Source organism: Varanus komodoensis, unplaced genomic scaffold (assembly GCF_004798865.1).
Source record: "Varanus komodoensis strain SLA01 unplaced genomic scaffold, ASM479886v1 scaffold3, whole genome shotgun sequence".
NCBI classification, from domain to species: Eukaryota; Metazoa; Chordata; class Lepidosauria; order Squamata; family Varanidae; genus Varanus; species Varanus komodoensis.
The window spans coordinates 4,868,692-4,886,282 of NW_025335761.1; the positions used below are offsets into that span (position 1 = coordinate 4,868,692).

Here is a 17,591-nt window from a genome sequence, read left to right on the forward strand (position 1 = left end):
TGAGAAAGTGTAGTTCAAAGGTCTTTCCCAGGGAAGTAGGTCTAAGAAAATCTCCCAAATATAAATGTATAGACATTCAGCAAATATATTATCACTGATACAAACATTGTGCTGTATTTTGACCTGTATAATTTTGCATAATATAGTTTTTGGAATTGTTTTCTAACTCTGTGCTTGGAAAAATCCAGAATTCACAAGGACGTTCACTTACTAAGAACAATTTTTTAGAATACATGGTTGTGGAAACAGATTAGAAAACACACAATCCAGAAGCAAAATTTATCTGACTTGAAGGAAGAAAAGACTGGTCCTCTGTCCAGTCTCCAGTCATGTTCTTTCTTCTCTACATGGCCATTCTTAAACTGACTAAGCTGCTCCTTGCAAATTAACCTCACATTAACTTAGAGGGAAAGCTCTCAATTGAGAAAGAAAAAAACCTGTGCAGAACAAACTTTTTAAGAAGTTGCCTACCTATGAAGAACTCTTTATTGATCAGTTTTATTTCCATTCTTACATAACTCTATTGAATACTGGAGTTTATTAAGACAGACTTGAACTGCTGTACCTACTTGTAATTTAACAAGCATTGCATGAACATGCCTAATCATCCTAAAAACTGTACACTGCTCATTTTCAAATTATTATAGAATATGAGATTTGCAAAATTTATCTGAAATACAGAATATGGATTTCTAGAGCCAATTACATTATTTTTCTGGCATGACAAAATGCAGAGAAACTCCTTGTATGAGAAAGCACTATTATCAACATTAATGCACCATCAAACCCTTCCTAGTATCCCATGTCAAGAGTCAGAGGCTGACTTCGCTGGCTGAGCAGAGAGAAGCCACCAGCAGGAGTACATCTCATTGCCACACCTTTCAGTTTCTTACATGAGGCTAGCCAGAAAATCTCCTGCTGCTTTTGGCTGGGGTGATAGCTTTTGCATCACCAAAAGAAGAGAAACACTGGCAAACAAAAAAGGAACAGATTTGCTAGATATGTGCATCTGTTAATTGTAGAAGCAATTGCTATGATTAAAGCAGAAATGCAATACATCTCAGCAGAGAAGACTCTGGCCAGTGTGCCTTTTGGCTTAAAATCAGCAGCTAACTTCAAGACACTGCTTTCCCTTATTTTTAAATAGCACACTTCATACATGCTGGGAATGGGGGAGCACATGAATCCTATTTGCAAAGGCAATCCTCCATCTGAAGGTATCTTTTATTTCAGTGGTGGCTAACTTTGGGAATGGTGGCCCACAAGTCCCTGCTGCCAATTTAAAAATATTACAATATGGGATCCATAGTAGCAATTTTCATCCAAGTGGGCACAAAATTAGCTTGCTTGCAAGCTAACTTTGATCCTGTTGATACCTGTAGCTCCAACAGAGGCCAACTTCTTTTGTTTTCAAAACACATTTAAAAAATGAATTTATGGGCTAGAGGCTGCATGTTGCTCTTTTTGATGGGCTGTCTAGTTCACGTAACTATCAAAAATCTGTCACAGACTCCTCCAAGAAAAACTATGCCACAGAATAGTGACAGCCTTACAATTATTACAGTTTTGATTCATCAGGTTGTCAAGAATAAAATGAAAATATAAAGTTTAAGCACTATATTCCAACTACTGAAGAAGAAACCCTGCAGGAATCTACAGGGACTTTTCAGTGATCAAGGATTTGGTTCAGTATCTTAGGTAATGCACAACAACCATAAGCCAATTAATCTTCCATACTTTCCAGCAGAATTACATCACTGTTTATTTTGTGCAATTATGCCAAGTCTCATAATACCAGAGAAAAAACATCAAGTTGGCAAATTGCCAGTATGTTGATTTTTTTTAAATGGGGGGGGGGACTTCTGTGTTTAGGGTAGGGAACTACTGGCCTTAATCCAGCCCATGGAGGTTTAGGCTGCTCCTGCTGGCATCCAAGCATGCCAAGCCCTGCTCCCTGGCCTGCAGGCCACCAAGTCTTTGGTATCCTGGGAAAACAAATTCCTTCAACTCCAGAACAAGTGGATTCTCCTGGATACTACCTGGGTGCTTCACAGCTCTCTGTAATCTGCAAGACCTCCTGATGAGTGGAGCAGGGCTGGGCATGAACGGAGTGCCAATGGAGATGCTCAGACAGCTCATTTTTGACTAACCTACATTCTAAAATGAGAAGCTGAAGCTGGTTCCCAGTTAATGCACCCACCTGGTACATGAACCAAGAAACAAATGATATCAGGTGGCATGAACTCATCTTTGACCTAGACCTGTCGGGAGCTGCGTACTGGTCATCAGGGCTGCAGCACATTTGACTTGCCCACCCCTAACAGAATTCTTATAGTCAGGATCAGAATTTTTTGGTTGTCTGCAATAAGGAGGAAAAAACACCTCGAACAGTATGGGATGTAGTGTGGAAGGCTACAATAGGTAATGGAGAAATTCTGGTGCCCTGATTTCTGCAAGCAAAACCAATTTCCATTAGTGCAAAGCATACAATCCTATGGTTAACAGCTTTGGAACAAGCCAGACTATTAAACCACAAATTCAAGTTGTTTCGTATACTAGCTTGTCTGAAGCTGTTAAGTTTCCCAGTTCAAACACAACTGAGTATTACAGTTAATGAAATAAATCATGGAAGACAAGTCTACCAATAGTTACTGGTCATGATTGCCATGCACTACCACTAGCGTCAGAGATAATATGCCTCTTAATGCCAGTGCCTGGGGAACGAGAGCAGGGGGTGCTGTTGGACTTGTGTCCTGATTTTAGGCTTCCCAGAGGAATCTGGCTGGCCTCTGTGGGAACAGAATGCTGGGCTGGATAGGATTTTGGTCGGATCTCGCATGGCACTTTAAGGGTGCGAACCTATAGTGACTGAACTGACAGTGTACCCCGCTGAAGTCAATGAGCCTTACAACTGCGCAAACACATATGGGACTGTGCTGTAACTTACTTTTTCTGGACATCCAAAGTCGCTGTAAGTACATGGTACTGGAGCAGTAGGGCAATCGTTATCATAGTGATTAGGCAGCTAAAGGGGGGAAAAAGATTTCTTAAATTCTGTACTTTGCAGTTTAGGGTACATAGAGTAAAAATTCTAAGAATTAGCAATCAATGCCTTATACTTAAGAATAAAATGTGGGGCATCAACTACTAATTCTTAGATTTATACTACTCATACTACAACAGAAGTTGTCTAATTATAAATTAGAAAAACTGTTTGGAATACAAAGCTGCATGTTGAGAAAGCTATTTGCTAATTTACAACAAATACTATCAGGTTATTTAAAAAAAAGTCTATGATGCTTTTCAGCTGAAGCTATACAGGCAGGAAACAATATAGCACAATAGAAAATACCTTTATGGAGGCACTCTTGTAACCACTTATGGTAGAGAAAGCCTCACTTAAAATCAACAGGAACTTTTTTTGAGCAGATACACACAGTCCTGCACTGTAAAAATCCTACAATTTACATCAAAAATTAAATTTGAAAATAGCAATGTTCTGGGCATCTATGTCTTAGTACAGCATAATATAATTAGTTTTGTAAGCTACTGGCAACTCCCTGTACAGGCATCCTCTATTTTATTGTTTCACAAAGTACTCCCTGCCCATCAGTATTTCTACTCTTACAAGGGTTCACAAATGACAACAATTAAACAATAAAACCAATATATTAACACAATTTAAGCATGATATGAGTTTAGAAATAATAGAAGCACCAGGCTGGCAGACTATTTAGTCCATGTTAAGGTAATAGTCTTGGTCAGCAGGACTTACTCTGCATGCAGCAGGATAAAGGGATCTGTTTTAGATGGCACTTTGTGAAGGTAATGATGGAGGCAGGAAATAGTATCTGAAAGATTAAACAAGGTTTTCCCCCTGCAAATGTTACCCTAAGGGGAGACATAGACAGGCATTATTTGGCTCTGCTTCAGGCTGCAATCTTGGGCTGGAATTGTTAGTTGGGTGCCAAAAAGACCCAAAAGTCATCCCCAGGTAAATTTTGGGTTAGCATTCCAGGCCAGTTTGTGATGATCAAATAAGTCCCTTTCCTTGTTTACAACCTACTAAATCTCACAAGGTAGGGACACTGAAGAAGCTAAGTGTGTGGACAGATTTGAGAGGTAAGGTTTTCAGGCAACACAAGTGGACTTGCAAACACATAAAATCTTTTGAGGTCTGTTTAGAATCTTGCAGTAACATCAGGGCCAACCAAGTCCTTAAGTAAGAAAATCCTTGCTTAGCCAGTGTTACAAGATTTTTCACTGCTGCATATGTCTACCTAATATTCCATTCACACTCCTATACAAAATAACATACATATAAATTAGCAAAACTACATTGCTATCAGGCTGGTCTGTGGATCAGAAGAGAAAAAACAAGAAAGAATCTCTTACCTGTTCTCTGATTAGCACTGTATTACAGTATTCACAGGAGACATTTGCCAAAAGGCATATCTCATCGTGAACCTTCATTTATGTGAAAACACAGAAGTAAATTAAAATTAATTTAAGTGAAAGAGGGATAAATCATAAATATTCTTAACGTAGTACCACCTAGAATGAAGTTCTTTCTCAAATCCCATTTTTGTGCTAAAAAAGAATATTAAAACCAATGACAGTAGGTATGAAGCTATAATTCTGAATCCTTTTCACAAAAATGCAATAAAATACATGAAGTGCACATTTTGTCCAGAACACTGTATCTTAAGTTAAATTTGACTTAATGTTATTAAGTCATCTGTTGTTTAGAAATATTATGTTAAGACAAATGTTATGAAATAATCAAAACACTTATTCAGCATAACAGCAAAATTAAATCAAAGACAGCTACTTATATTCTTGTCTACTAAGCAGTGGTCCAGAAGTGTTTCTTGCCATATAACTTTCTGTCCTCATGATGGCTCTTATCTATAATGTTTTTAACAACCAGTAAGGACTTCATAGTATGTACTTTGTGTTCTCAGGTTAAACTGGAGGAGAGAGGAAGGGATGTGGCACAAGAAAAGCCCAAAAGAAAGGTAACTTACAAATGCACTGTTATCTGCAAAACTTCAAAAATATTTTTCTTACCAATGAAACTAAGTAAGAATCCTAACTTTTATTACACTTCGATTAAAAGTGGCCAGTACACCACCAGTTGGAATCTTCAGACAAAATCCATGACAAAAATGGAAGTTGAGAATTTTAAGAAAAAGACTTGAAGTTCAGAGGTGAGCCACAATTTAAGCTAAGAAAAAGAAGTACTTGAATGGCAGAGTTGGGAGACTTAAAAAGCAAAATAAAGAATTTAGGGGATATGTGTGTATGCATGTATGTCAACATCCAGGTCTTTGAAGAATGTTGATCAAATCCCTGTTATTATGTAAATACTGAGACCATGTTTTATCAGAGAAGAAATTGACTTCTAAATAAAGCAAAAATTATCAACTCTTCATTAAAAAGATAAGCAAACTTGTCTATTTTGACAGGTTTATATAGAACTGTATGTTTTATAAGCTTAATAATAGTAGTAGTAGTAATAAATTACAAGATGGTGGAGCAAAATAGCTTCTTATACTTCTAGTACAATCTCAAGAATAAGGCAATCAAGTTCCTAATGATCTCTGAAGGCAAATATCTTGACCCATAAAACAAATGCCAATGCCTTGTGTATATACAGTTGGCTTACTGTACCTCAAAATGAAACAAAAGAAAGATTTAAAATGGCATAGGAAGGGCATATTGGGCAAACAGGGAGCAGAAACTGGGGCTCAGATCACAGAAAATGAGGGGACACAATGTGTAGCCAATACCCAAATCTGTTTCTGTTACAATTAGAGCTCTCCATATACAAGGGGTATACAACACTGACAAAATTAAATCACATCAAAAAGATTGTTTACCATACTTTTGGAAGATTTGCCAAGTTACTGGCATTTTGTTCCACATGTAGTGGATGTGTTAACAATAACAACGTATCACTGTTGGCACTTTAATCTATTTTTGACATACAAATAGTTACTGCATACTGACCTAATTCGCTGCTTTTAGAGGTGCTTTTCCAAAATTTGGACAGTAGCGTTAAACGAAAATTTAATACAGCATAAATAGATTAAACAGAGGAACAATTAAAAAGAAATGGTTCATGGAAATGTGGCTTCTTAACATTTGTTAATACAGTCTCCACTGACTAGCATTTATTAGACTGTCCTATTTCAGGAATGCAATAATAGCTAGGAAGATTTGAAAATGAAACAAGATAGTCGTATTTCTACATATCTCACCACGTGGTGCAACACGTGGCATGTGGGCCATATGTGGCCCGAGGCCTTGTTCTGTGAGCCTCTTGCTGCTCAGAGCCCCCCATTCCTCCCCCAGTCGAAATACCAGAGATGGCACAGGCATGATTGCAGTGAACTCTTTTGAGGCCACTAGCCTGTCCCACTCCTTTCCTGAGCACCTCTGTGCTTGTCAGCAGGAGAGGGTGGGGAATGCTGGGAAGAGTTTTCAGCTCAAGTACAAAAGGCTCAGCGCACCAATTTCAAGGAAGGAGGGGCCAGGAGGGTTTCTGGGTGAGAGAAACAGGGAAGAAAAGGGTGGATACACCCAGAGGCTACAATATGAAAACATAATTCATTGTGCGGTCCCTGGGTTCCGTGTCATGCAGCTCTCAAGATACAAAATGTTGGACTGTCCTGTAATAGCACATCTAGTGAACAATGCAAGACAAATTGCAAGGGTAGCGTACTACTGATATTTTGGTTATATGTTAAAATCTTTATGTACATTAGAACAAAAATGAAATAAAAACGTTTATATTAAAAATAAACACCTCTTTTTCTTCATAAGGGACACACATAGCACAGTTTGGACAAGATACTTGTCGCCGAGGACATTCTAACTTCATGTGCTCTTGTAGCTGATTCTTCTGGAAAATTCCTTGGCACTGGTGACATTTCTCTGAGGCAAAGCCACAATGCAGCTGATGCTCCTGAAGAGGAAGAGCAACAGAAAGAGGTATCAGAAGCACAACAACACAACAAGGTTGGTGGCCAGTTTGCAGGGGATGGGGTATGAGGTGAGACTGAGGGAACTGGGTCTCTTCAGCCTGGAGGAGACTCAGAGGGGATATGTTGGCGACATATAGGTATGTGAGGGGATGTCACATGGAGATGGGTAGAGACCTGTTCTCTCCTGCAGAGGAAGGCAGGACGCGCTCCAACGGAGCAAAGCTCAGGGAGCCAAGGTTCCATTTGGATGCCAGGAAGTACTTTCTAACAGTCAGGACCCCGAGGGTGTGGAATGGGCTTCCACGAGAGGTCGCTGAGACCCCATTGGTGTGGGTGTTCAAGGATAGGCTGGATGTGCACATGGTGGGCATGTCGTGAATGGAGCCGGCTGGTGCCGGAGGTCAGACTAGATGGCCCGGGAGACCCCTTCTGACTTGTTCTGTTTCTATGTTTCTATGTTCAAGTATGAACTTGATAAATAAATTAAACAAATGGACTTTTTGCAGATGGAAATGCACATTGAAGTCAATGGCAGCACATTTGCTGTAGGTGACTTTCTTGCTTTGGTACAGGTCAATTTCTCCGGCAGCTTTGCTGGTGAAAACACTGACAAGCAGAACAATCATCTGTGGGTGAACAGACTTGGAAGCTCCTGCCACTTCAGGTGACTAAGCCATACTCTACTAAGAATAAGTGGGCAAGGAGGCTGGCAGCACACCTGTAATTTTTTGTACCACTGCATTAGCCTCTGAAGACTCTTATTTTTCAGTGAAGGGTGACTACTTCAAGTGGCTGGGCCTCATGGATGAATGGGAACCAGAGCCCAGATTTCCTGGGTCCCAAGTCCAGCACTTTATCCAGCACACCACACTCACTCTTATTACTAATGTATTCATGCTGCTGGGTTGTGAGGGGAGAGGCACTTGCAGGGCTTTCTGCCTCAGGGCCTAAAATTTGACCAACTCTGGTACTATGAGCTTTTGAGTTCAAATTTATGGGTCATTTTTTGCTTCCCCTTGGGCTGTAGAATATGTTGGCTTGACACTACAGATTACATTCTTTAGAGGTTAAAGAAGTTCAAAATTCTTAAATATTAAATTAGCCAGAAATTACCATTACTACAGAACTTGAAACATCACACTGTTTCTTCTTTGAGGGAACAATTTAAAAAGTCTGGGTATCCAGGATTTGTCCATCACTCTCAAATCTAAAGGCCACGTCACAGATGCCTTATATGGAAACATATGCCTATGATGGTAATACATAGGAGTTTCTTTGTATTAATACGAACTATGGTTACTTGTAGTTTTCACAGCGCTTTTTCAGTGGAAGTGCTTTAGCATTATTGTCACATCTGGAGTGTCCCACAGATCTGCTTAGTTTATAGTAAAAGAAAATGACTTTATAAAAACAAATGTAATTGCAATGAATCAGTAATTTATGCAACAGTTAAAGCACAAACTCTGCAATACAAAAGGGACACAACCTATGAAATTCCTCAAACTCCCTTCTGAAGTTACTACAGATTTGATCCAATGCAAGGCCATTAGTAATTATCATGACTACGATCCCAAAGTAGGGAGTGTGCATGGGATATTTGCTTATGTCTGTTTAAAAATCTTGCACAGGGTCTTAGCTTTGCTGGTCTGCAATTCTGGGAAAAAAAATCTTAAAATGCTCACCTCTAAATGCCGTAGTTCCATCTTCTGATTACAGCCCTTATTCGGACATTTCACTGTCAGTGAGAGGATTTCCCGTTTTGCAAAGTTGTCAGGAAAGAGTTGCTTTTCTAGTAAAATTGCATTGTCTATTGGACATTTATGTCCAGCATCTCTGTCAAAAAGAAACATGTATTTTTTAGCATAAATTCTACTTGCAGTTGTCATAAACTTGGATGCTTTTACAGGTGCCCTGTATGACCAGGAAGGCATTTTTGCTCACCTGGGCAGCTTTCTAAACTCTGCCAATGTTCTGTTTAGCTGCAGCTCCCCTTGTCCATCACACTCTTTTCAAGAGAGGACCAGGAATGGCGGTGGCATCAGATTAGTGCATCAGTAAAGTTCTGCTTACAGTTCTCTGTGTGCAACCCACGGAAGGCACTTACGGCCAAGTTGAATTATATATACTAAACATGGTACAACTTGCAAACAGGGTGCTGAGACAATATAAAGTGTCATAAACAGCATTTGGAATTCCAAATAGGAGAAAGTTCTCTTGCGGACATGATGTTCCTCCCCTCTACCCATCTCCACCAATCATTTTTTCATTATTCCTTTCCACAACTGAAACAGATTGTGCTGTAGGTTAACAGCACCTAAAGTCAGAGCTGATGGAGAAAGAAGAATCTGGGCATGGATATACCATTGGATATCCTGATTCCAAAACTATTGCTATATTGGATGCTAATCAATTAAGCTGACAAAAATCACTTTTAAAAGCTTTATGTTTTGGTGGGGGTGGATCCTTTCATAGGTTGGAGATGCACTGCCCTGCCACCACTCCAGCCTACTCCCCCCACACTCCCAATATGGCTAAGCTGTAGCTGGCTTCTCTCTGTATTGGCTGGGCACTGTCCTCTTGTTGCAGCCACACTGGGAGCTTCCCTTCCCAGTGGAGCAGCTTCCTATTTTGAACTGTGCATGTGCACACTTTTTTCCCACAGAGCCAGCAGGATGGAGCCTGAACCTCTGATCAACAGTCATTGTTTTTTAAATGACTCAGGTCAGATGTTTAGCTTGAACTGGTCCATCAGACTAGACCCCTTCCTTGGGTGATGGGACAGACTCCTTGAAAGTGCTTCTGTCTGGCTTATTGCCTGAGGCAAGCCAACCAATGAAATATTTGGAAAATAGAGACAGAAGAGTGAGCAGAGAGAAAGGCTGTAGCTTGCTTGCTATTTTTGTATCTTTCCAGAAGCAAGCCTGGCTCAGTTTCAGCAAGTAAAATGGTTTAATGCAATACAGAATTAATTTGGGTATCTGGAAAAATCATAAACTGGTTTATAATGCATGTGTTAGTCTGAGTCTAAGAGAGAAATCATTTCACGGTTTATGTTACCTTTTAAAAAAAATCTCTGTGGTGGCAGGCCAGCTCACTTTTATATCTTAAAAATGTTGGCCTGTCTGCATGACTCATTGGCTCCACCTCTGCTGCCTGCCTTTCCATCTACTAGTTAGATAGGCAACTAGCCACCACTGCATTTAGGCTTTAGTCTTCTCAAGTTATAAGTACATTTGGATCAGATGAAATATTGTTTTTCAGTTGAAAGGGGGAAAAAAACCTTACATTGAAGATTCAATCAGTGAACATCTGTCTACAGCTTTATCAGTTTTGAACCTCAAGAGGAACTGTTTTTAAGTTTTCCTTTTTTAATGGAATAAAAACTATGACTCAGGAGCCCACTGCTCAAGTGGAAAAATAAAACAGTTGAAAAGAAATCTCAGAGCCTGCAAAATCTGTAAGTAGCTGTTGAACCACAATTCTAATAGCAACCTAACTTCCAGGAACAAAAAGTACACTTTTGATTTAAAATTACATTTGACATTTACATGGTAATAGGAAGGGAGGGTGCCTGATCAGTGGCCCAACAGCCATGGCAAGCAGAACTCCACTTATGACCATGGCTGTCAAAGAGAGGAGCCCCATTTCTGCCAGGAGTGCCTCCTGGGAGACACCTGGAAGGCTGAGAAGGAAGAAGTGGAAGTGAGAAATTTATTGTGATGAGCCTGACTGTCAGGAACATTCATGCAAAAGTAGTGAAGAGTGGCCATCATTCAGGGTTGCTTGTTGTGTGTGTGAGATAATCTTTCCATAATTAAGTCAAATGAACAATATTCGTAACAAGCAGAAGTTGTTTTCTGGCTGACTATTCCAATTCCTTGCAAAAGCAACTTTATCTCTTTTCAGCACTATAGTGCTTGATATGCCATGAAAGCTTTGGATATTGTGCCAGACCTGCATTCACAACTTGCTTTGTGAGGTCCTTTAACCTGAGAGGTGGGCTATGTATCTATTTAATAGTAATTAAAAATGTGCATAATGGACTGAGCCCAAATAATTCTACCACTTTAGCTTGCTACTATCAGGCAAATCTGGCCCTCTGGTTTTGCTATTATCAAATTCTGGCCATGTAAAAAAACAATAAAACAAAACAAAACCACACTGGCATCACCTTAAGGAAAAGTTAGCAGCAGTACTCAATATGTTATGTGAGCTGTAGGCACTTCAGAATTCCAGATTAAAAAAAAAATCTAGTTCCTTATTTAAACACTGATAAATTAATCTTTTGGATAGGGTGGTGACTGTGGACACCAGGCTTTTTGAAAGTTAAATTACCCACAGTGAATTACACCATGTCATGTGAAACTGGGCATTATCTCATTGCCACCTGAACAGCCCAATCAATCAATTCAGAGACCTTAATTACATGGGAAGTTCCTCTTGAAATCATAAGCTTACTGGCAGTTTCTTTCTCCTTGAAAATGCAGTATTTTTGCTGTGCTCCAGATGGTATTTGTAGTATGCTTAGAAACAACAGATCAACTTATAGGTTGGAACTAGGTTACAACATCAGTTATTTTGGTCACTGCTAGAAAGTACACATAATCATCAACCCAGTATCTCGGATATCTTTGCATTAGTACAACTGTGGTTACCATGATTTGTTCTTAGTTGCAGTTAATATCCTTTAGTATAGTGAACTATGCCATCTTTTGTAAGTTTTTTGATCAACCATCCTTTACCTTATTGATTTGACAATGCAAGCTTTGCAGAAACGGTGTCCGCATGGGGTCTGTACTGCTTCCCGCAGAGCCATTAAACAGATGGGGCACTCATATTTACTTTCCAGTGGTGGGTCAAACTCCACATCATAGCCCTGGGTTTCCTCCATGAAAGAGTTCGAAAGTGTTCCACCAGTGCCATTGCTGACCGTGGCATTGATGCTCTCTTCTTTGGCTCCAGCGCTGCAAGCACTGGCCATTGCGGCACAACAGCCACTCTCCTGATTGCTATTTTCAAAGCTGGTGTTACTATGTAGTAGACTCATAGTAATTTGTAGGGTGCCAGAGGACTACCTGAGGGTAAGAGAAAGAAGTAGTAGTTAACTTCAAGGGCATACTTTATCTCCATGTTGTGGCACAGTTATGCCTACGCTGAGGGCAGAAATTGTACCAGTCCAAGACCTGGTGGAAAGTATTTCCCTCCCACCAACTTTAATAAGAGAGAAGCAATTATCCGCACATTGACAGCCATTCCACTCACATTGCCACAACAGAGCATGGGATATGATATGACTCAGTTCATTCATGCCAGTATATAAACCTAATAGAGAGAGGCGAAGCTCAGATGGGACGTGCAGGTTTCTCTCTCACATTGGACTCATGATGTACACACCTATTGCTGCCACCAAGGAAACTCTGTCCTGTGCAAAACAGCCTGTCTCCTTTCTGCTCTTTTCTGAAAATGAAATAAAATACTAGTCTAGAAATTCAAACAAAATTCAACCTAAAGATACAAACAAATGCCATAATTGCCAGGGGAATTGTGTACAGAGCTACCAGGCTCAGATTAGAAATAAATGCTTGCAAATCATACTGCACTTGAACACAAAGAAACTATTATGACAGGAAATAAAGCAGTACGGTTTGCTCTGAAGTGTATTTGAGGTGATACAGTGGACAAATATAAAACGTTTCTTGATAAAAGTTCAAGTGAACAGCATTTTGAAATGTATTTTTTTTAGAGATACAATATTATTCACCAGTAGTTTCCCTCATTTTTAGTACTAGCTTTTTTAGCTTCACAGTTGATATTTACCATTGCAAAATTTCTCCCTGGCATAATCTTATTATTGAAAAGAACTTGGATGCCACGAGTAAATCCATTTTTTATTATGTTGATGATCAGCTGCAACTGTGCAATTAGACTCTGTTGTTATTAGCAACAGAGATTTTGGTCACTGGTCTCAAAAATAAAAGCAGCCAGAATGGACAGAATCTCCCCGCAAACTGACCCACAGCAATTCTGGTCCATTCTTTGCCACAGATTACCTATAAAAATATTATCAGCAAAAGGAAGCTTAGCTTGATTCTTTCTGGATAAAACACTACCAATAGTACAGCCCATTTTAACAAGGCAACTGTCAGACTCATTTCAGAAGGATCTTCTGACTTCGCTAAAATTATAAATGAAAAACAGAGATATTTAAGCAAATATGAGCATTATGGACAATAATTTGTATTTAAATTCCTTTACAACTATCAATAAATCAAGATTGCCATTTTTTTCTTTAGCTGTGCTAAAGGTGGCAAGGCTATATGCAGTCTAGCCTTTGATAGCTAAAACAGCTAAAGCAGGCAAGACTGCTCTAAGTGAACACTTCAATGTGCATCTAAGAAGGACCAATCCTCCATATATTTTTTTCTGTGCAATTTTCATGATCTGAACGACAAAATAGAAAGACCCCAATTGCTCTATTTTAGGCTCTGAGAGAAACAAACAAAACAGTGAATTAAAAAGGGTCTCAGACTGGGGAGGGAAAGACAGGCTAGGTTCTGTCACAAAGGACATTGAGATATGTACCAGAGCCAGCTGAGAACTAAGCAGAAGAACAACCCACAGTGTGCACAACAGCCAACTTCATGTGGCTAGTTTGCAGGATGGCTTAGTGATGAGGGAACCTTCTCAAATCAAACCCATTGTTTTGCTTGCTTGTTGAATTTGCTGACTTTTGCTTTTAATGAGTTAAGCGCAGATTTTGTGTTTCTTTATTTAACTGCCCTCCTCCCTGCCCCACCCCAAGACTACTTGATGGGCATAAAGGTTAGTAAATGAATTAAGAGGCAGTCTACCCCAACTAGCATGCCCATCCAAGCCTAGACGTATTACACTTAGCTCTCCTGAACTATTCCCCCCCGCACAATTAAGCCAATTCTTGCATGAGTACAAGTCTTTCTTTAGAAGCCAGAAATGAAGCTACCTTGTGCGCTGTGCTATGATGTGCCCTATTCATCAATAAAGCAGTGAGGTTATTTTGCAAAAGTAACTAGACCAGAAGAGCAGCCTATCTCACATTTTATCAAAAATGCTTTTAAAGTCAACTCTGATTTCAAGCAGATTAATTTATGTTCTCTAAACCAGTTGCAGAAACTGCTAAAATTGCCATGTTAATTACCAATTCAGACTGTTTGACCTCTTGCTTACAGCACCTGTGCTAATTCTCCTTCCCCAACTTAACACAGATTCATTCAACAATACTTGTATAGTATCTTAAAGTTCTTGCTAGAAGGAAGAAGTCAACTGGACAATGTAAGCTGCCAACCACTCTACTCCAAAAAAACCCCACATAGCAGAAACTCCAAACTGTCTTTTGCTAATGTGTACTCTTTGCAATAACCTCTTTGGCACAAGCATTGCCGGTTCTGAACACAAGTATCCTCACTCAACAACTAAGTAGCTTGAGATTCTGAAGGGAAAAGAGAACACTGAGATTCAAACAGAAAAATCAAACAGTAATAATCACTTGGTTGAAAACATCATTGTAGCCTCTTACTGATGCTGCATATAATTTATTTTCTTTGAGGGAGTTTCCTGAGGAGGAAGCTCTAGTTTTAGTTAAATGGAGGGGGATTTTGTTTTCATGATTACATATATTAAGTATTTCTCAGACTATGCACATACTACTTTACCTTCAGGAAGACTCTCACTAACTCATTACAGCATTTATCATTTTATTAGGTGTATTAAATGCTATGCATGCCATCTAGCCCATAGTCTACAATACACACCTTCTACTGCTTCAGAGTATGGCATCCAATAAAAGCACAATCATATATTCAGACTCCAAAGTACAATATCAGGAAAACGCTGTCTTCAGACAATGTTCTATGTGGGATAGTTACAGTTATTCAATGTTAAATGATAAAGCTAGCAATTAAAATGTCACTAGAGCTACAATTCTAGCTACACTTGATTGTTGAACACACATTCACATATTTTTATACTAAAGTATTCACTTGATGTACACATCAATAGGGATAACTTACACAGGTATAATCAGGCAAATATTAACATACAGCTGGACCAGAGAAAGATTTTCCTCCAGAAATTAGCACATGTGCATCCTTGAAATGTAGCTGACACTAAACAGGCACCATTCCAGGGACAGCTAGCTGACAACTGATAGAGAACAGCAACTTGAACAAAGGGCAATTAACACCAACCCATTCCATCTTCTTCCTCTTTCCTGGAATAACACCCCATTCTCCTCCCATCCTTCAGAGCATCTTCTTTCCGCTTTGGCAGGAAAGATCATATCATTGTAACTTTTTATTTCTATAACCTATTACAAAGTGTTAACTGAGTTATGTGTAACTCTTTAAATCATGGGTCCTCAAACTATGGCCCGCGAGATGGATCCGGCCTGCGCCGCTGCCCACTGCCCGTGCACGCTGCTGCCTCACCGTGCGGGCAGGAGCTGGTGGCTTGCTCACTCGGAGATGGTTTTGGGCTCATTGGGAGATCTCCGAGAGAGTGAGCCGCGGCGGTGCACGCTGGACGATACCTCACCAGCCTGCACACCCAGGCTCCCCCTCTTCATCGGCCCATGCCGGGTCGCCACCTTTCAACTGGCCCCCCCCATTGAAAAAGCTTGAGGACCCCTACTTTAAATGACCAACATATAAAAGGGCCAACTGAGAACTACTCAGGCACACAATCTGGAATGATTAATTGGCAGCCAGTTATTCTTGAGAATAAATCTTTTAAAAGAAAACCTTCCCCTGTTGTGTATTTTGGGCATACGCACACCAGGACATGGACCATTTGGTCAACACATGTGTAAGGCTTAGGAGGCTTTCTTTTACATCAGGTGTAGGAGGTGAGGGAAGACTCTCCACTTGGTGTCATTCTTGCCTGTAGACATGCCTGTCAACCAAAAGAAGTATGTGGGTGTCACACACCTTCTAGATTACTTTGCAGGTAGTGTTCAGGTGGAGTAAGTGTCCATGGTCCATACTGGTACCAACATTATGTGGAAATGCATTCATGACAACCTGGAAGCCAAATTTAAGTTGCTAGGTAGAAGGCTGAATTCTTGGATCACAAAGGTGGCTTTCTCTGAAATGCTACCGATTCCACGTACAGGCCCAGCTAGACAGGTTAAGCTGAAATGTCTCAATGCTTGGATAAAACTGGAATGTAGGGGGAGGTGCAGGTTTCAGATTTGTTGTGCACTGGGCAACATTTGAGACAAGCTGGGTCTGTACCAGAATAGGATGCATTTGAACTAAGTTGGAATTAAACTGCTGGCACTAAACCTAAATTTGGTGGTAGGGTAGCTTTTAAACGAAATTCCAGAAGCCAACAGAAGCTGGGAAGCTTCTGATTCAAGGTAAATCATCCCTAGGGAATACAAATGCTTTCAATTGCCCAGATGCAGAAGGGGAGAAAAAAGGCTCTAAGTATATGGTAAAAAGTAACAGCCAATTAGAGAGGCTTAAGTGCTTTACTGGAAAATGTCCTTTACCAGAGATGTGTCTCTTTGCACATATTAGCAGCTTCTGAGCAAAAATTAGAGAGCTGGACTGTCTGGTTTTAAAGAACCTAGATCGAGTGAGCATTAAAGAAACCTGGTAGAATGGAAAGAATGCATGGGGCATGTTCATCTTTGGATAAAACTCTACAGGAAGGACCAGGAAAGGTATACTGGAGAAGGTATTGCTCTGTACATCAAAGAAGAATCAGTGGGCAGACTGGAAAACCTTGTAGGGCCAGACTTTCCACAGAAGTGATGTAGGTGACATATCACGCTCCAAAACTAATTTAGTGGAAGGCATATCTTATTGTTGCCTGGCCTGGAATGCTCAGAGTAATCTTGAGATAGAAAACAAAATCAGGGAGGAGAAAATATTAAAATATTGTGTGTCAACTACTTCCACACTGACTGGATAGATGCATTTTCTTATCATGACAAAAAGGGTTTCATTTCTCGATGCTCTAGAACAGCTGCACATGGAACTGATGAGAGGTGAGAAGATAAAATCTTAAATGGTGTCAGCCAGGATTTAGTACAAGATGTAAATGTCACTGGACCAGTTGCAAACTGACCACTGCACAATCAGATTATATGTGTGTTTGTTGTGTGTGTGTGTGTGTTAAATGGCCAAGGAAGTCCAACAAAGGCACAGTTGATTTCAAAAGAAGAAATGTCTTTAAATGAGGAAACTGGTAAAAAGGAAGTTGAAAGAGTGAATTAAGAGAATTAAAACACTCAAAATGCTTAGAACTTAACTCAAAACCACAAAAACATTAGCTTAGCTGAATGTACACCATACATTAGGAAAGTCTAAAAATTCACCAGCATGGTTAATAAGCAATGTCAAAGAAGCTATCAAGGGAAAGAGGTATTCCCTCAGAAAATGGAAGTCTTGCCCAATTGAGGAAAACAAAACAGAGCATAAACTTATGATGCAAGTAGGCAATAAGAGATATTGAGGAACATACTTCAATTGGTGCAAAATAGAGCTGCCAGGTTGCTGACGGGGACGGGGCGTTATGCTCACATGACTCCAGTCCTCCGTCAGCTTCACTGGCTTCCCATTG

At 39.9% G+C, this 17,591-nt stretch overlaps 1 protein-coding gene across 3 annotated transcripts in view; it reads right to left on the minus strand.

Moving 5' to 3' along the window:
* The window catches only part of TRAF6 (TNF receptor associated factor 6), a 56,206-nt gene that overhangs the window by 29,801 nt on the left and 8,814 nt on the right, over positions 1–17,591 (minus strand). For 2 of the 3 annotated variants that reach the window (XM_044436596.1, XM_044436597.1), the window contains exons 2-6: positions 11,732–12,064; positions 8,672–8,822; positions 6,812–6,970; positions 4,396–4,467; positions 2,948–3,025 (exon numbers count right to left, since the gene is read on the minus strand). In XM_044436596.1, the coding sequence (XP_044292531.1) occupies positions 2,948–3,025; positions 4,396–4,467; positions 6,812–6,970; positions 8,672–8,822; positions 11,732–12,036 (765 nt within the window). In that variant the 5' untranslated portion in view covers positions 12,037–12,064. Of the gene's footprint in view, positions 1–2,947; positions 3,026–4,395; positions 4,468–6,811; positions 6,971–8,671; positions 8,823–11,731; positions 12,065–12,383; positions 12,447–17,591 lie in introns of those variants that run through there. The other variant, XM_044436598.1, reaches the window with a different exon arrangement.